Consider the following 19,542-nt stretch of genomic DNA (forward strand, 5'->3'; position numbering starts at 1 on the left):
AACGCCGCCTAAAGACACGAGAATAACTGCACCAAAACCCAACGAAAACGCATTTTAATCGGTTCAAATGAAAGATAATGCATCAAAGAGTGATGTAATCAGAGTAAAATTAATTTAAAACGGTGCAAAAGTGAGAAAACGAACTTGAAAAGCGTAACCCGTAGAGAGAAAACGCGACGAAGATGATGAACAATGAGTGCGCGTAACGACTATCTCGCGTTCACGGTGTTTTAATGCCAAAATTTAGACGTCAGTTTCCCAATTAACAGACGTCTAAACGGAGTCAAAAAGTGACTTTTTAAATTTCTGGATTTAGGGTTTAGATGTCGGTTCCCCAATTAACAGACGTTTAAAGTGCTTCAGAATTCGGAGTGGCGGGATCAGACGTTTAAACGGAGTCAAAAAGTGACTTTTTAAATTTCTGGATTTGGGATTTAGACGTCGGTTCCCTAATTAACAGACGTCTAAAGTGCTTCAAAAGTCGGTTCCCTCCATAACAGACGTCTAAATAGAATAAAAAATTATTTTTTTTAAACTTTTTCGTTTCGTTTTGGCGTCTATTCGGGGGAGCCGACGTATATGAGTATTCAGACGTCGGGCCCTTCCATAACCGACGTCTAAATAGTTGTTTTATTTACGAAAAATGCCACCGGTCATTTTTTACGTTGGATATTCGAGGGTCAGACGTCTAAAGGGTGACGTTAAAGGTCTTTTTTGCACTAGTGTACTGACAAGGGTTTTATCGACGAATTTAGAGTCGTCGATAATTCATTGGAAAACAATACTTATCGACGAATTTTGGCTATTTATGACGGATTGGTGTCGTGTGTAATTCCCATTATTTTTGTTGAGATTTATTTTTATCTATGTATTTTGTTTTTTAATCAAACAAATGTAATGATTTTTATATTGTAACAAATTAAAACGATACTAAATCTATATAACAGTCATATAAGTCCATGGATTATAAATTTTAATTGAGATGTTACTTTAATTACAGATAAAAACTTTCATATGATTGAATGAGTTTTTATCAATAATTAAGAATTCACTTTGATTAAAGATCAAAACATTAATTAGAATTAAATCAAAAAGATACTTTGGTTAATTAGTTTTTTACTATATATAAGACATAAAATAATAAACATGATTAAATAGTAATATTTAATTAAGAAGTTATTTCAATTAATTTTGATATAATTACTCTAAAAGGTTTTTTTTATTGAGAAGTTATATTGAAAGTAAGGACGCCAATAATTGAGATTGATTAATTTGAAATCTTAGATAAGAAATCAATAACAATAATCTTGATCAATGATGAATATTATTTTGGAAAAACAGTTGAATCAATCTTTTTTTTTAGTTTTGTTTTTATCTTTTTTATCTTTTCCAAATTTTTTTCATTATTATTTTTTATTTAATATTTTTATTTATTTTATTTATCTTTATTTTCTAATATTATTTTTTATTTTATTTTACTAACCTTTTATATAAATTTTATAAAATATAATTTATTAAGAATCAATTTTGTATTTATTGAAAAACTATCTTTGAGTTATCTTTTACCCATATTATTATTTTTAGTCTTAACAATTAAATAGCATTAATTTTGAATGCTTTAATGACAGGTTATATCTTTCAATGGGATGCTCCTAGTTTTACACTTTGACATTCGTAAGAATATTTCTAAATTATCTCTTTCTACTTTCATTCTCTCTAGTTTACTTTTTGAAAAATTTATCTTGAGACCCGATGCAACCTCGAACACTAATGGATACATTTCACTACTAATATGTTTTGGTTTGTTGCTTCACATAGGAATAAAGTTTCATCCTCAAATAATAGCATATTTACTTCTATCTTATTTGTCTCCACTTTGACCCTATCTAGCATCTATTTTCTTATTTTCTTGTCTTATTATACATGATAGACCTTCAACAACTATCAGGTGTGCTATAGGATTTTCTTATCTTAGACCTTTAGTTGCATTGAATTCCTTCGTGGGATTACCATTAATGAGCACATATATTGATCTTGTTGTTGACTCATTCCTTTATCCATATGATCCATTTTGAAAAAAAAATCCAAGTCTATCCCACCTAAGTGAGTCGATCCTCCTTTTTTGAAATCTACTATGATGATAACACATTTTCTCCTTTTGTATCTTACTTCATCCACAATTTCATTTACAACCAGCACGCCATCTAGAACCCTCTACCCACAGTAAAAGTTGATTGCGACTTATCTATCACCCTACTAAGCCCTTTCTTTAACCTATTTAATAAGACTTTTAATAAGATCTCGCATATGCTTCTAACCAAGAAAATGGGTATGTATTCATCTAGTTGTTGGGTTTCTTTGTAGTAGGTATGAGTGTTACGAATGATGTGAAGCGTTTGGTCATTTTCTTTTGTTGTGGAAGGTATTTGTCACACACTTACTTCTTTCATATAGTTCATTTTCCTCATCTAATTTATCTGACTCAGTTATTTTTTGGATTAGGTTATGCTTTCCTTGGTTCACATCCAAACACCTCTTTATTCCAAACCTTTAAGTCCCTCGTAAGAGATTTTATTTTCTCCTTCAAACTCACCTTACCTCTTTCCTTTATATGTCCTAAAACTTTTTTATATGCCCTTAAACACACAACCTACTTATCTATGACTTTACTATTTAAGTTCTTGGAGTATAACAAGTGTTTTCAATTAAACCTAAAGTTCCATGTTGATAATCCCAACCTTTAGCACCAACTTATGCTACTTACCGAAACAAAACTATATTTTAGTTATAAAATAATACTATAAATATTAAAGAAACAAGCACTGAAATTTACCCAAAAATATAACTAATTTACATCTGTTTTAAAAGATTTTGCCATTCTTATGGCATGAAATGAGTTAAAAGTGATGTTCCACAGGTCTAGAAATTTATATGTTTATAACTAGAAGTACAAACTATCCACACGTTTCTCCACAAGATAATTGTTTGGTGGATTAACATGAACATTTTCGTCTGAATATGGGGCATCTAGCCATTACAAGAACTCCCCTTTCACGTGCATATATATATATTTGAAGCTTTTTGATTAATTTCTTGGTTAGCTCATGCTGCATGACCCTCTTTGCAGTTTCCTTAATCACTCACTACTTAATCCATTCCATTTGATTTGAAAACTCATATCCATGAGATCTTACTTCACCAATTATATTTGATGCTCTTGACCTTAAAAATTGCTTCAATGTCGTCATCATTGCTTTCACATGTGGTTTGGTTAATAGACCTCAAGTTCATGCCTCCAAACCCATATTGTTGCACCACAAGCACCGAAGAGCATGAACCCAAAGTATTCGATGCAAGCATGTCCCCCATAACCCCAAGTTCAGGACAATCAGTCCATTCTAACAATTTTGACAGCACCGTAGAGTTCCTTCTTTTTCCATGCCCTAGAACATACAAATCATAGCCCTCCCTTTCCAATTCATCCAGAACCAACGGAATATCATCAGCAGTGTGCACTTCCTTCTCTGAATAAGTTACGGAATGCTCATTGTTCACTGCCATGAGTCTGAACAAACTCATATACTCCTCGTCCAACTCCTTTTCCCTTACACTGTCCAACATAGGGGACAATATCCCGTTGGCTTCATCATTGATTGTTTCACTTGTATCCACTTCAGCAACCTTTCCAAACAGAAGAATATTTACCATTGAGAGATGAATCCTTTTATGCCTTGCCATTCTCCAAGCAATAGCCAAGGCTTCACGGTCATCAGGCCCTCCAATGAAGACAATGGCAACATACATGTTCATCTCAGACGGTAACCTGTGTCCACGGTCAACCAAGATTCCCACAGAACATGGTGCATAGCGCATCACATTTCTGTTTATCTCTCTGAACACAGGGTTTGTCTCCTCTAGGGCACCCTCCACGCCTGAATGTTTGTGGAACGGAAGGAGAATCAAGGACGTCTGTCTCTCGTCAGCTATGTTGTAGATGTCCTTGTGAATGGTCTCATAGGAGGACACTGCAGCGAGAGTCTCCACGCTAGCGTTGGTGAGCCCTCGTTCTAGTTTGAACTCTGAGAAGATATCTCTGATGCTCTCAGTGTCTGCTTGTGATTGTTGGGAACCACCGCCCTCGTCTATCAGAAAGGCAGTGCCACGTCCTTTCAGCTCAATGAGTTGAAGAGCAAACACGCGTAGATGGGTGGCATTGGCGCAACTGCATGCTTCAAGAATGCTCATCATTCCTGTGGCATGGCGAGGGTTGTGAACGCAGACCATAATTCTGATCTCTGCATCAGCCTTCAAGTTTTGCACAGTCCTCAGCTTGTTTTTCTTAAACTGCTTTCTTGGCTTGTATATGAAGTTGATGGTCGGAGTCACTAGTATGGTCATCACAACACTAGCCACAACCATGATTGTATAGAAATCCCTACTCAAAATCTGAAAATAACATGCACTTCAGTATTATCTTACTGAAAATAATGTGTCTGTGAGTATATATATGTGTATAGAGAGAGAGAGAGAGAGAGAAAGAACATAGACAAATGCTTGTTAAACTATGACTAATACCTGTCTGTCAATTGCAATGTTTAGCATTACTAACGGCAAGATGCCTTTGGTGTTCAAAAGTGCTCCAAGTGCCACACCGTCTCGAAAAGGCATGCTATAGAACCATGCAGTTATTACAGTGCTCACAATCTTAGTGAAGCATGACATGACAATAATTATGATCACGTTAAGAACTTTGTGCAGTTTAAAACTAGAAAAGTCGAATCTTATGCCACAGCCAACAAAGAACAACGGTTCCAGGTACATGGAGACAAGATCATCTGACCTTTCGATCAACATGTCAGCAAATTTTCCACGAGGAAGCATCAATCCATACACCAACGCTCCAACAACGGAATGTGTACCTAGAATTTCAGTCACTTGTGCACAAGCCAAAACACCAACCAGAACATACGATAACTTGTAATTGTCCCATTCATTATTTTCTGTTTCCTTATTCAACAACTTGGTAAGGAATGGGCGCAACACCAAGTAGCAGAAGAGCAGAAAGAAAATGGTTAATATCACCGAGAGAAAGGGTCTTTGACTATGACAAGCAAATGGGATGAGCAACACAAACATTGCCCAATTGTAGAAGTCGCTTATTGTGGCTGCAGTTACAGCCACTCTACCTAGCTCTGTATAGAGGATCTTAAGATCAGCAAGAATGTGAGCGAGGACAGGGAAGTTTGTGACACTGAGGACCAAAGCCCAGAATAAATATGCACTAGGTGTGTTGTAAAGTGACATGTCAAGGTTAGGACCCTTGTAGAGAGCTTGAGCCATAGAATATATTGCAGCTCCTAATAACATTGGAATGATGGTGCTAACCATAGCAATGGTTGTGGCCTTTCTTCTTGCTAGCAGGATAGCGTCTAGGTTCATCTCCAAGCCAGTTAGGAAGACATTGTAGATGAGACCTAGATGTGCCATGGTCTCTATACCAAGAAGAGCTTTTGGCGGTGCCACAAATGTAAACGCTATTGTTCCTGCCACCAGTTGTGGACATACCAGTAAACCTGCCTAAATCACCAACAAGTATAAAAGATAATACATTTTAATACCCACAAAGTAACTATGAAAAAAAGAATTCAAAGTATTGGAAAGAAAGAAACAAAACAATATTAATTTTGTTCCTAAAAAAGAATGAATGAATGAAAGAAATCGTATTTAAAAATTTGTAAAATAGAGAAATGAGTGCACTTACAAGAAATTCAGCAACGAAATGTGGTTGATTGAAAGGTCTTAGAATGTAGTGTATAATGCGGGTGAGAGCGATCATGCAAAGCAATAGAAAGGTAAATTGTGGAAGATTGAATCTTAATAAGTTTTCACTTTTCCAAACAGGATTGGGATTATCGACGATAAGTTGATACTCTAGGAAGCGTTTTCCAACTTCTGCCATACCTCTATGCTTGTCACTTGTATCTTAAACACCTGTAATGTCAATTACATTTTCTTCCATTTTTTCTTTTCTCCTTCTTCTCTCTTCTTGTTTTGCAAATTATTGACGTATATATTTGTCACCAAAATTATCTATTTGATCCATTAATGATGGAAGGAAGAATAACAAAGGAAATTAGTGGGGGAACCAAAAAATTAAAAACGCAACCATGTCTGAGTTATGTTGTTTTCTTGTCTTCAATCACGACCAACTGCTTAACTGATTTTCTATTTTTGTTTGTGGCAAGTACTTCACAAAGTTTTAATTCATTTCTACCATTTTTTCTACAATGGAAACATCGAAATTAGTGATCATCTTATCCTCATTTTTATATAAGAGTTTACCATTTAGAAAGATTACTTATATTTTACAAATTAAAAGGGGAATTATGTAAAAACATGATTTTAGAATCAGAACATTGATAAAAATGATTAGTTTAATGATTCCGATCATTAAAACAACATCATCTTTCAAAACAAATAATATTATCTTATAACTTGTTTTGCTTTAAACAGCTCACTCAATGGAAATAATATGTTGGATGAATAGAAAAGTGTAATTTTTCAAATTAAACAAATAGAAAAATAAAACATGCTTAATTTATTATTTATTAAAATAATTTAATAAAAATTCTTGAGAGAATAAAATATTTATTTACACGAGCACTGCATTCTAACATAACCACTATTCCATTTTATATTCAAATAACACTCTGAGCATTATATTTACAAAGATAACACTTTTATTCTAGGTCAGGTAATTCTGAACTTTAATGGATCACATCATTACTGTAGCATCTTCAACATGCTGTTTTATACTGTAGCTTCTCTCACATGCTGCATTGTCCAGTGCACCGACCAAATGACTTTCTTTGTTTCTTATACCAAATATCTTATTCGTTTTTTGGCAATGTCTTCTTCGTTCAGGATTTGAAAGTTATACCACTGTGTAACCAAAGTAATGAGTAAGATATCACTCTAGTTTTTAAAAGTAATCATTTTTAACTTTTTGCTTCTGTTTTTATGATCGATATGAAGGTTTCTATGTTTCTTCCATCTAATGTGTTACTCTTTTCGGTGATGGCTTCTTGTTAATATTAAGTTTAGTTTTGATTTTTAATTACGTGTGTCAGTAAAAGATTTCTATTTTATTGGGTGAATCAGTCTTTTATTATCTAGATATTAGGATTGTTTGATTACTGTTCCTAGTTTTCTGCTGTGCAGTATGCGCACTTTAAGCTTTTCAGTTTCATTGTAAGGCTTATATAAGCCATCTTTCATTATCAAATAAAGTAGTCCCTCTGTTATTTTCTATCAGAGCAGTTTATACCCGAGTTCCAAGATTTGGTATCAGAGCTCCGCAAGGGGTCTGATACAGAGAGTGGGAAATTAAAAGTGTGAGCATCATAAACATCCAAGAGTGAGAGTATAAAGGATGTCTATCTCAGAGAAATTTGTGCAACCAGCCAAACCTAGGTTTGATGGCCATTATGATTTCTGGGCCATGACAATGGAAAACTTCCTATGAAGCAAGGAACTGTGGGAGCTCGTAGAAGATGGTGTACCTGTGTTTGAAGCCACACCCACTGAAGCCCAACGAAAAAGTGTGACTGAGGCAACTCTGAAAGACCTAAAGGTGAAGAACTACCTGTTCCAGGCCATTGACCGAGAGATTCTGGAAACTATCTTGGACAAAAACTCATCGAGGGAAATATGGCAGTCCATGCAACAGAAGTATCAGGGATCGACGAGAGTAAAACGCGCTCAACGTCAAGCGTTGAGGCGCGAGTTCGAGTTATTGGGCATGAAAGATGGTGAGACGGTAGATAGCTACCTGGGACGCACACTCAGTATCGTCAACAAGATGAAATCCAACGGTGAGAAGATAGACTCCAGCACAGTGGTTAGTAAAGTATTGCGTTCACTAACCTCCAAATTTAACTACGTGGTGTGTTCGATCGAGGAGTCTAACGATTTGAGCACTTTGAGTATTGATGAACTTCATGGAAGTTTACTCGTCTATGAGCAAAGAATGAAAAATCTTCAACCAGAAGAGCAAGTGTTAAAAGTCACTCATGATGTCAAATTTGGAGCTGGCCGAGGACAAGGCAGAAGTGGGTGCGGTCGTGGGAGAGGTCGCGGGAGACAATCGTTAAACAGAGCTCTCATTGAATGCTTTCAGTGTCATAGGCTAGGTCATTTTCAATACGAGTGTCCTGAGATGGCAAAGAAAGCTCACTATGCAACATGTGAAGAAGAAACAGAAGAAGCTGAAGAAGAACTCCTACTAGTAGCGTATGAGGAGGTAACCCAATCTGCTCACATGGAAGACTGGTTTCTAGATTCAGGCTGTAGCAACCATATGACTGGAAATAAGCTCTGGTTCACAGAAGTAAAGGAAGAGAAATTCAGCAGAACAATCAAACTTGGAAACAACACTACAATGGTTGTCACTGCAAAAGGAAGCATCCGTGTTCAAATTGATGGCATCTTTCACACTATTTCAGATGTTTATTATGTTCCTGAGCTTAAGACTAATCTCTTAAGTCTAGGGCAACTCCAGGAGAAAGGGCTAGCTATCCTAATTCAAAATGATACATGTAAAATTTTTCATCCCGAGCGAGGCCTGATCCTTCACACCAATATGAAGGGTAATAGAATGTTCCATCTCTTAGCTTCAATGCCTCCTCAACACTCCAGATGTCTCCAAGCTGAGGACGAATCAGAAAAAGAAATGCATCTGTGGCATAAACGCTTTGGGCATCTTCATTTTCATGCATTAAGCACTCTTGCAAAGAAGAAAATGGTGATTGGGTTACCACCAATCAAACATCCTCGAACAATTTGCACTGCCTGTCTTATTGGTAAACAACACAGAGATCCTATACCAAAGCAAAGTTCATGGAGAGCTTCGACAAAGCTTCAGTTGATTCACGCTGACATCTGCAGCCCTATTTCACCAGCCTCACACAGCAATAAACGGTACATTCTAAGTTTTATTGATGATTACTCACGCAAAGCTTGGATTTATTTTTTACATGAAAAGTCTGAGACCTTCGCTACTTTCAAAAGCTTCAAAGCTTGTGTTGAGAAGGAAGCAGGAGTTTACATCACCTGTCTCAAAACAAACCGAGGCGGTGAATTCACGTCCAAGGAATTTGCAGAATTTTGTACTCAACAAGGCATTACAAGGCAATTGATGGCAGCCTACACTCCTCAACAGAACGGAGTTGCAGAACGAAAAAATCGCACTATCATGAATGTTGTTCGTACTATTTTACATGACAAACAAGTGCCCAAACGCTTCTAGCCTGACGCAGTGCGATGGTGTATACATGTTCAGAACAGAAGTCCCACTTCCGCCATTAATCAACACACTCCGGAAGAGATGTGGAGCGGTGTCAAACCTCAAGTTGATTATTTTCGAACGTTTGGGTGCATCGCTCACGTTCATGTTCCAGATCAAAAACGCAGCAAACTTGATAACAAAAGCCAACCGTGCATTCTATTCTATTGGGAGTAAGTGACGAATCTAAAGCCTACAAATTGTTTGATCCTGTTACAAAAAAGGTAATTGTGAGTAGGGATGTGGTGTTCGAAGAGGACAAAAGTGTTGGGTAAACGTTAAATGGATGGGGCCCACTTGTTGAATAAGGAAGCCAATGTTCCCCAGAGGATTTTGAGGAAAGTGTCTTTCCTTTGTCTGCCGAAAATCTGCACCAATGCTTCTTGGAGTTTAGCTCTTTTATTGGTTATAAAAGGAGAGTAAGGTGTGGAAAGAAAAGCACACCACCGAGAAAGAAGTAGGCATCCTTGCACAAGAGAAGAAAGAGAGGAATATTGTGAGTGTGTGAAAGAGAGAAAGCTAGAGGAGTGTGGTGTGTGTGTAGCGTGAAATTCCATAGAAGAAAAGAGTGGGATTGTATGTTATTTATTGTGCTGAGTTATTGTGAGTTGTGATTATTGTGTGCACCACTGTGAGAGTTAAGAGTGATTGTTGTATTTCTGAAAGCTTTTATTTTCAATAAAAGTATATTTGATACCAACAAATTGGTATCAGAGCTGTGAGAACTTGAGTGTCCGAGAAATAAAAAAAGAGAGTGAGAAATGGCAAAACCTTGCAAACAGTGTGTCCCTTCCTCAATTGACAAAGAAAGTCAACTTTGATAATTGGAGTGTGCAGATGAGAGCTCTTCTTGGATCCCAAGACGTATGGGATGTAGTGGAGAGTGGGTACGAAGAACCCACAGATGACGAAGCACAGACGGTTGCCCAACTTGCAGCGTTGAAGAAAACGCGTGTGAAGGATAAATCAGCTCTATACATATTGTACCGAGCTGTGTATGAATGTGGCTTTGAGAAGATAGTAAATGCAAAATCTTCAAAAGAAGCGTGGCAGATTCTGGAGAAAGTATACAAAGGTGACAACCGAGTCAAGCAAGTCAGGCTCCAAACTCTCAGAGGCGAGTTTGAAAGTTTGAAAATTGAGGAAAAAGAAAGAGTAACCGAGTATATATCTCGGGTGGAAGCAGTGGCAAATCAAATCTGTAGAAACAGAGAGGAGTTACCAGCCAGTCGGGTTGTGGAGAAAATTCTGAGATCGTTAACAGATGATTTTGAGAGCATTGTGTGTGCCATTGAAGAGTCAAAGGACTTGTCAAAACTCTCGGTTGAAGAGCTTGCAGGATCTTTGGAGCCGCACGAACAACGGAAAAGAAAGTTGTATCAGCCACTTGATCAGGCACTTCATGCAAAGTTTGATCTGAGGAGAGGAGCTCGGAACACTCAAGGCCGAGGTGATCCTGGAGGAAGAGGCCAAGGACGAAGAGGTCAAGGCCAAAGTGATTATGAAGATGAGGAAGAGCAAACCGGTCGGCAGAATTGGCGTGGTCGAGGACAATGGAAAGGCCGAGGAGATCGGTCAAGTGTAGAGTGCTTTAGATGTGGTAAGCACGACCATTATGCATATGACTGTAGATCGGCTGAGTGCTATAATTGTGGTAAGCCCGGTCATATAGCAAAATATTGTAGGGCTGAGAAAAAGGAGGAGATGAATCTCCATACAGAGGAAGCGGAGAAAGAAAGTGAAGAGTTAGGAATTTTGTTGATGGCAAGGAGCCCAGACGCAGCGTTGCCGAGAAAGAGCCCGGACACTGCATTGAGGAGTTGGAGATCGAATGCTGAACTGCATCCAAGTTGCGTGAAGATGTGGAAACCGGATGCCGAGATGCGTCCGAGGTGTGAAGAGTTGTGGAGATCGGATGACGAGACACATCCAAATTATGCAAAGTCATGGAGATCAGACAGTCCAGAAAGGTGTTTGGTCAGTTTGTATAGCACGAAGGAGCTTGCAGAGAGTGTGGTGGATAGCTCAACAGAAAGCACAATGGAGAGTTTGTTGATGATTTTGCCAGATAGTGTAGAGGAGCGGGTGGAGAGTCCGGAAAGTCCATCAGAGAAAGTGGGAAACTCAGATTATGTTTCTGTAGAGAAATTTCAAGAGGTTCTTGTAGAGCTGGATCGAGAGCGTCGAGTCCGTGTTGCCGCGGAAAATACGATGTCCGAATTGCATGATTCATTAAAGCAATTAAAGATGATGGATCAGGATGCTACAGAGAAGCGTGATAAAATTGACCACTTGGGAGATGATATTTTTCGTGAGAAGAAAGAAATGACGAAGCAACTAGAAGAAAGTGCAACGGAAAGTGTCGCACTGCGATCGGAGGCTGAAAACTTCAGCAGTATGGCGAATAAAATAGATGAAAGTGTAGAGATGAACCCAATTCGTGAAAAATCAGTTATGGTCAAGAAGAAGAGAGTCAAGGTCAAGAAGAAGACTACCGAAGCAAAAGAGATGTTCGACAGGAAGAATCCAAGTAATAATGGAATGAGTAAATTTGGTATAGGATGAGAAAAACTCAAGACCCATTTACGTTTACGGGGGAATTTTGTTGGGTAAACGTTAAATGGATGGGGCCCACTTGTTGAATAAGGAAGCCAATGTTCCCCACTTTGTAAAGTTGAGGATTTTGAGGAAAGCGTCTTTCCTTTGTCTGCCGAAAATCTGCACCAATGCTTCTTGGAGTTTAGCTCTTTTATTGGTTATAAAAGGAGAGTAAGGTGTGGAAAGAAAAGCACACCACCGAGAAAGAAGTAGGCATCCTTGCACAAGAGAAGAAAGAGAGGAATATTGTGAGTGTGTGAAAGAGAGAAAGCTAGAGGAGTGTGGTGTGTGTGTAGCGTGAAATTCCAGAGAAGAAAAGAGTGGGATTGTATGTTATTTATTGTGCTGAGTTATTGTGAGTTGTGATTATTGTGTGCACCACTGTGAGAGTTAAGAGTGATTGTTGTATTTCTGAAAGCTTTTATTTTCAATAAAAGTATATTTGATACCAACGAATTGGTATCAGAGCTGTGAGAACTTGAGTGTCCGAGAAATAAAAAAAAGAGAGTGAGAAATGGCAAACCTTGCAAACAGTGTGTCCCTTCCTCATATGACAAAGAAAGTCAACTTTGATAATTGGAGTGTGCAGATGAGAGCTCTTCTTGGATCCCAAGACGTATGGGATGTAGTGGAGAGTAGGTACGAAGAACCCACAGATGACGAAGCACAGACGGTTGCCCAACTTGCAGCGTTGAAGAAAACGCGTGTGAAGGATAAATCAGCTCTATACATATTGTACCGAGCTGTGGATGAATCTGGCTTTGAGAAGATAGTAAATGCAAAATCTTCAAAAGAAGCGTGGCAGATTCTAGAGAAAGTATACAAAGGTGACAACCGAGTCAAGCAAGTCAGGCTCCAAAATCTCAAAGACGAGTTTGAAAGTTTGAAAATGGAGGAAAAAGAAAGAGTAACCGAGTATATATCTCGGGTGGAAGCAGTGGCAAATCAAATCTGTAGAAACGGAGAGGAGTTACCAGCCAGTCGGGTTGTGGAGAAAATTCTGAGATCGTTAACAGATGATTTTGAGAGCATTGTGTGTGCCATTGAAGAGTCAAAGGACTTGTCAAAACTCTCGGTTGAAGAGCTTGCAGTATCTTTGGAGGCGCACGAACAATGGAAAAGAAAGTTGTATCAGCCACTTGATCAGGCACTTTAGGCAAAGTTTGATCTAAGGAGAGGAGCTCGGAACACTCAAGGCCGAGGTGATCCTGGAGGAAGAGGCCAAGGACGAAGAGGTCAAGGCCAAAGTGATTATGAAGATGAGGAAGAGCAAACCGGTCGGCAGAATTGGCGTGGCCGAGGACAATGGAAAGGCCGAGGAGATCGGTCAAGTGTAGAGTGCTTTAGATGTGGTAAGCACGGCCATTATGCATATGACTGTAGATCGGCTGAGTGCTATAATTGTGCTAAGCCCGGTCATATAGCAAAATATTGTAGGGCTGAGAAAAAGGAGGAGATGAATCTTCATACAGAGGAAGCGGAGAAAGAAAGTGAAGAGTTAGGAATTTTGTTGATGGCAAGGAGCCCAGACGCAGCGTTGCCGAGAAAGAGCCCGGACACTGCATTGAGGAGTTGGAGATCGAATGCTGAACTACATCCAAGTTGCGTGAAGATGTGGAAACCGGATGCCGAGATGCGTCTGAGGTGTGAAGAGTTGTGGAGATCGGATGTCGAGACGCATCCAAATTATGCAAAGTCATGGAGATCAGACAGTCCAGAAAGGTGTTTGGTCAGTTTGTATAGCTCGAAGGAGCTTGCAGAGAGTGTGGTGGATAGCTCAACAGAAAGCACAATGGAGAGTTTGCTGATGATTTTGCCAGATAGTGTAGAGGAGCAGGTGGAGAGTCCGGAAAGTCCATCAGAGAAAGTGGGAAACTCAGATTATGTTTCTGTAGAGAAATTTCAAGCGGTTCTTGCAGAGCTGGATCGAGAGCGTCGAGTCCGTGTTGCCGCGGAAAATACGATGTCCGAATTGCATGATTCATTAAAGCAATTAAAGATGATGGATCAGGATGCTACAGAGAAGCGTGATAAAATTGACCACTTGGGAGATGATATTTTTCGTGAGAAGAAAGAAATGACGAAGCAACTAGAAGAAAGTGCAACGGAAAGTATCGCATTACGATCGGAGGCTGAAAACTTCAGCAGTATGGCGAATAAAATAGATGAAAGTGTAGAGATGAACCCAATTAGTGAAAAATCAGTTATGGTCAAGAAGAAGAGAGTCAAGGTCAAGAAGAAGACTACCGAAGCAAAAGAGATGTGCGACAGGAAGAATCCAAGTAATAATGGAATGAGTAAATTTGGTATAGGATGAGAAAAACTCAAGACCCATTTACGTTTACGGGGTTTTTTTGTTGGGTAAACGTTAAATGGATGGGGCCCACTTGTTGAATAAGGAAGCCAATGTTCTCCACTTTGTAAACTTGAGGATTTTGAGGAAAGTGTCTTTCCTTTGTCTGCCGAAAATCTGCACCAATGCTTCTTGGAGTTTAGCTCTTTTATTGGTTATAAAAGGAGAGTAAGGTGTGGAAAGAAAAGCACACCACCGAGAAAGAAGTAGGCATCCTTGCACAAGAGAAGAAAGAGAGGAATATTGTGAGTGTGTGAAAGAGAGAAAGCTAGACGAGTGTGGTGTGTGTGTAGCGTGAAATTTCAGAGAAGAAAAGAGTGGGATTGTATGTTATTTATTGTGCTGAGTTATTGTGAGTTGTGATTATTGTGTGCACCACTGTGAGAGTTAAGAGTGATTGTTGTATTTCTGAAAGCTTTTATTTTCAATAAAAGTATATTTGATACCAACAAATTGGTATCAGAGCTGTGAGAACTTGAGTGTCCGAGAAATAAAAAAAAGAGAGTGAGAAATGGCAAACCTTGCAAACAGTGTGTCCCTTCCTCATATGACAAAGAAAGTCAACTTTGATAATTGGAGTGTGCAGATGAGAGCTCTTCTTGGATCCCAAGACGTATGGGATGTAGTGGAGAGTAGGTACGAAGAACCCACAGATGACGAAGCATAGACGGTTGCCCAACTTGCAGCGTTGAAGAAAACGCATGTGAAGGATAAATCAGCTCTATACATATTGTACCGAGCTGTGCATGAATCTGGTTTTGAGAAGATAGTAAATGCAAAATCTTCAAAAGAAGCGTGGCAGATTCTGGAGAAAGTATACAAAGGTGACAACCGAGTCAAGCAAGTCAGGCTCCAAACTCTCAGAGACGAGTTTGAAAGTTTGAAAATGGAGGAAAAAGAAAGAGTAACCGAGTATATATCTCGGATGGAAGCAGTGGCAAATCAAATCTGTAGAAACGGAGAGGAGTTACCAGCCAGTCGGGTTGTGGAGAAAATTCTGAGATCGTTAACAGATGATTTTGAGAGCATTGTGTGTGCCATTGAAGAGTCAAAGGACTTGTCAAAACTCTCGATTGAAGAGCTTGCAGGATCTTTGGAGGCCCACGAACAATGGAACAGAAAGTTGTATCAGCCACTTGATCAGGCACTTTAGGCAAAGTTTGATCTAAGGAGAGGAGCTCGGAACACTCAAGGCCGAGGTGATCTTGGAGGAAGAGGCCAAGGACGAAGAGGTCAAGGCCAAAGTGATTATGAAGATGAGGAAGAGCAAACCGGTCGGCAGAATTGGCGTGGCCGAGGACAATGGAAAGGCCGAGGAGATTGGTCAAGTGTAGAGTTCTTAAGATGTGGTAAGCACGGCCATTATGCATATGACTGTAGATCGGCTGAGTGCTATAATTGTGGTAAGCCCGGTCATATAGCAAAATATTGTAGGGCTGAGAAAAAGGAGGAGATGAATCTTCATACAGAGGAAGCGGAGAAAGAAAGTGAAGAGTTAGGAATTTTGTTGATGGCAAGGAGCCCAGACGCAGCGTTGCCGAGAAAGAGCCCGGACACTGCATTGAGGAGTTGGAGATCGAATGCTGAACTGCATCCAAGTTGCGTGAAGATGTGGAAACCGGATGCCGAGATGCGTCTGAGGTGTGAAGAGTTGTGGAGATCGGATGTCGAGACGCATCCAAATTATGCAAAGTCATGGAGATCAGACAGTCCAGAAAGGTGTTTGGTCAGTTTGTATAGCTCGAAGGAGCTTGCAGAGAGTGTGGTGGATAGCTCAACAGAAAGCACAATGGAGAGTTTGTTGATGATTTTGCCAGATAGTGTAGAGGAGCAGGTGGAGAGTCCGGAAAGTCCATCAGAGAAAGTGGGAAACTCAGATTATGTTTCTGTAGAGAAATTTCAAGAGGTTCTTGCAGAGCTGGATCGAGAGCGTCGAGTCCGTGTTGCCGCGGAAAATACGATGTCCGAATTGCATGATTCATTAAAGCAATTAAAGATGATGGATCAGGATGCTACAGAGAAGCATGATAAAATTGACCACTTGGGAGATGATATTTTTCGTGAGAAGAAATAAATGACGAAGCAACTAGAAGAAAGTGCAACGGAAAGTGTCGCACTACGATCGGAGGCTGAAAACTTCAGCAGTATGGCGAATAAAATAGATGAAAGTGTAGAGATGAACCCAATTAGTGAAAAATCAGTTATGGTCAAGAAGAAGAGAGTCAAGGTCAAGAAGAAGACTACCGAAGCAAAAGAGATGTGCGACAGGAAGAATCCAAGTAATAATGGAATGAGTAAATTTGGTATAGGATGAGAAAAACTCAAGACCCATTTACGTTTACGGGGGGTTTTTTTGTTGGGTAAACGTTAAATGGATGGGGCCCACTTGTTGAATAAGGAAGCCAATGTTCCCCACTTTGTAAAGTTGAGGATTTTGAGGAAAGTGTCTTTCCTTTGTCTGCCGAAAATCTGCACCAATGCTTCTTGGAGTTTAGCTCTTTTATTGGTTATAAAAGGAGAGTAAGGTGTGGAAAGAAAAGCACACCACCGAGAAAGAAGTAGGCATCCTTGCACAAGAGAAGAAAGAGAGGAATATTGTGAGTGTGTGAAAGAGAGAAAGCTAGAGGAGTGTGGTGTGTGTGTAGCGTGAAATTCCAGAGAAGAAAAGAGTGGGATTGTATGTTATTTATTGTGCTGAGTTATTGTGAGTTGTGATTATTGTGTGCACCACTGTGAAAGTTAAGAGTGATTGTTGTATTTCTGAAAGCTTTTATTTTCAATAAAAGTATATTTGATACCAACAAAAAGCTGAAATTGGAATGAAAATGTAGAGAAAAGCGCAACTCTTGACTGGGAAAATGAAGCAGCCACCGACAATGGGAATATAGAGTCTCCATCAAACGAAATAACATCTGACGATGTTGATAACCTAGAAATGTTGGAACCCGAATCAGCCTCAAATTCTGAACAAGATGATTCTCCAATTGAAGGAAGAACCACAAGAACGCAAAGGCAACTTGTATGGATGGCTGATTACGAAACTCATCTCCCGGTAGATGAAGCAAATTTACTAGCAATGATGATTACAAACTCTAAAGATCCTCAATCCTATGAAGAGGCTTGAAAAAGTCCGCAATGGAGGGAAGCTATGAATGCAGAAATGAAAGCAATTGAAAAGAATCATACGTGGGAACTGGTAGATCCTCCAGAAGGGGTCACACCTATTGGTGTTAAATGGATCTTCAAGACAAAATTCAATGAAAATGGTCACGTAGATAAGTACAAAGCTAGACTAGTGGCCAAAGGTTATGCTCAAAGGTATAGAGTTGATTATACAGAAGTATTTGCTCCTGTTGCTAGACTTGACACTGTGAGAATACTACTAGCATTGGCTGCTCAAAATACATGGGATGTGTTTCAGCTTGATGTAAAAAGTGCATTCTTACATGGAGAACTTCACGAAGAATTTTTTGTCCAACAACCAGCAGGCTTTATCCAAAAAGGTAGTGAAAATCAAATCTACAGACTCAAAAAAGCATTGTATGGCCTCAAACAGGCTCCAAGAGCTTGGTATAGCAAGATTGAAGCTTATTTTGCAAAAGAGAAATTTGAAAGATGCTCCAGTGAACACACCCTCTTCACGAAAAGAATTAAAGGTATTATTCTCATCATTAGTCTCTATGTTGATGATCTGATCTTCACTGGGAATAGTAAAAGTTTGTGTGATGAATTCAAAAGCTCAATGAAGAGAGAGTTTGATATGACTGATTTGGGTAAAATGAGACATTTTCTTGGCATTGAAGTTATACAAAGCAATACAGGAATTTTTATCTGTCAAAGACAATATGCTCGTGATGTGCTAGAACGATTCAACATGATCAAAAGTAACCCTGTGCGAAACCCCATCGTACCAGGTACAATACTGTCCAAAGATGATCAAGGTACTGTAGTGGATACTACAAAATTCCAGCAAGCAGTCGGAAGCCTCATGTATTTAACAGTTACCCAGCCAGATTTAATGTTTGGAGTAAGCTTAATCAGTCGTTACATGGCAAACCCAAAGGAGTCACATTGGGCTGCAGTAAAAAGGCTCCTACGATATATCAAAGGTACTATTAAATATGGCATATTTTATAAAAAGGGAACAGATAGTGGTCTGACAGCTTATAGTGACAGCAACTATGCTGGAGACTTAGATGATAGAAGAAGTACTTCCGGCTCAGTATTTTTGATTGGGAATGGAGCTGTCTCATGGGCATAAAAAAAACAGCCTATGGTAAGTTTATCTACCATTGAGGCTGAATACATTGCTGCAGCATTTTGCGCTTGTCAATGCATTTGGATACGACGAATATTAGAGCATATTGGATCAGAAGAAAAAGAAGCAACAGAAATCCTATGTGACAATAGTTCCACCATTCAATTATCCAAGAATCCTGTCTTTCATGAAAGAAGTAAGCATATTATAGTGAAATTTCACTTCCTCAGAGACTTAGTACATGACCACATAATTCGCTTGATCTATTGCTCCTCTGATAAGCAAGTACCAGACATAATGACTAAAGCATTAAAGCTTGATCAATTTGAAAGAATCCGACACATGCTTGGGGTCATAGAAGTTACTGAAATAAGCTAAATATAATTATTATAGCTTAAGGGAGGGAATGTTAATATTAAGTTTAGTTTTGCTTTTTAATTACGTGTGTCAGTAAAAGATCCCTACTTTATTGGGTGAATCAGTCTTTTATTATCTAGATATTAAGAGTGTTCGGTTACTGTTCCTAGTTTTCTGCTGTGCAGTATGCGCACTTTAAGCTTTTTAGTTTCATTGTAAGGCTTATATAAGCCATCTTTCATTATCAAATAAAGTAGTCCCTCTGTTATTTTCTATCACAGCAGTTTATACCCTAGTTCCAAGACTTCTTCACTCAAATGTTTTTTTATGATGGATGTGAAGGTTTCTATGATTCTAGGTTTCTATATATTGTTTTGCCCTAGTTTTTGTTCAAATCATTCAAGTTGGTATGTTTGAAACATTTTTTAACTTTATTGATTTGTTTTTTGTGTAAATCTGAATTTCTTTTCATTCTTCTTGCAAATCTGTTATTTTTTTGGCCAATGCCACGATTTGGTAAGATATGAGTGTTTGGCTTTTTTTTAACACATTGAAGTTACTTTTCTTTTTCAGTTTACAATATTTTCAATTAAAAATATGAATTTGAATTATTTGATTAGTTTATTGTTTTAC

At 38.7% G+C, this 19,542-nt stretch overlaps 1 protein-coding gene across 1 annotated transcript; it reads right to left on the reverse strand.

Moving 5' to 3' along the window:
* Positions 1–3,195: 3,195 nt before the first annotated feature.
* On the reverse strand, positions 3,196–5,487 carry LOC108330237 (cation/H(+) antiporter 15). Its single transcript, XM_017564735.1, has 2 exons — positions 4,576–5,487; positions 3,196–4,446 (listed from the first exon to the last, which is right to left on the reverse strand). Exons 1-2 carry the CDS (start codon positions 5,485–5,487, stop codon positions 3,196–3,198), a joined length of 2,163 nt encoding a protein of 720 aa, XP_017420224.1.
* Positions 5,488–19,542: the final 14,055 nt, after the last annotated feature.

The sequence above is a fragment of the Vigna angularis genome, chromosome 4 (assembly GCF_016808095.1).
Source record: "Vigna angularis cultivar LongXiaoDou No.4 chromosome 4, ASM1680809v1, whole genome shotgun sequence".
Classification (NCBI taxonomy): domain Eukaryota; kingdom Viridiplantae; phylum Streptophyta; class Magnoliopsida; order Fabales; family Fabaceae; genus Vigna; species Vigna angularis.

Bases quoted from the DNA above. Each gene is read 5' to 3' on its own strand.
- LOC108330237 (XM_017564735.1), bottom strand. From the start codon at position 5,487: ATGGCACATCTAGGTCTCATCTACAATGTCTTCCTAACTGGCTTGGAG. The intron at 4,447-4,575 runs GTATTAGTCATA...TGTTATTTTCAG, and splicing joins ACATTGCAATTGACAGACAG to ATTTTGAGTAGGGATTTCTA.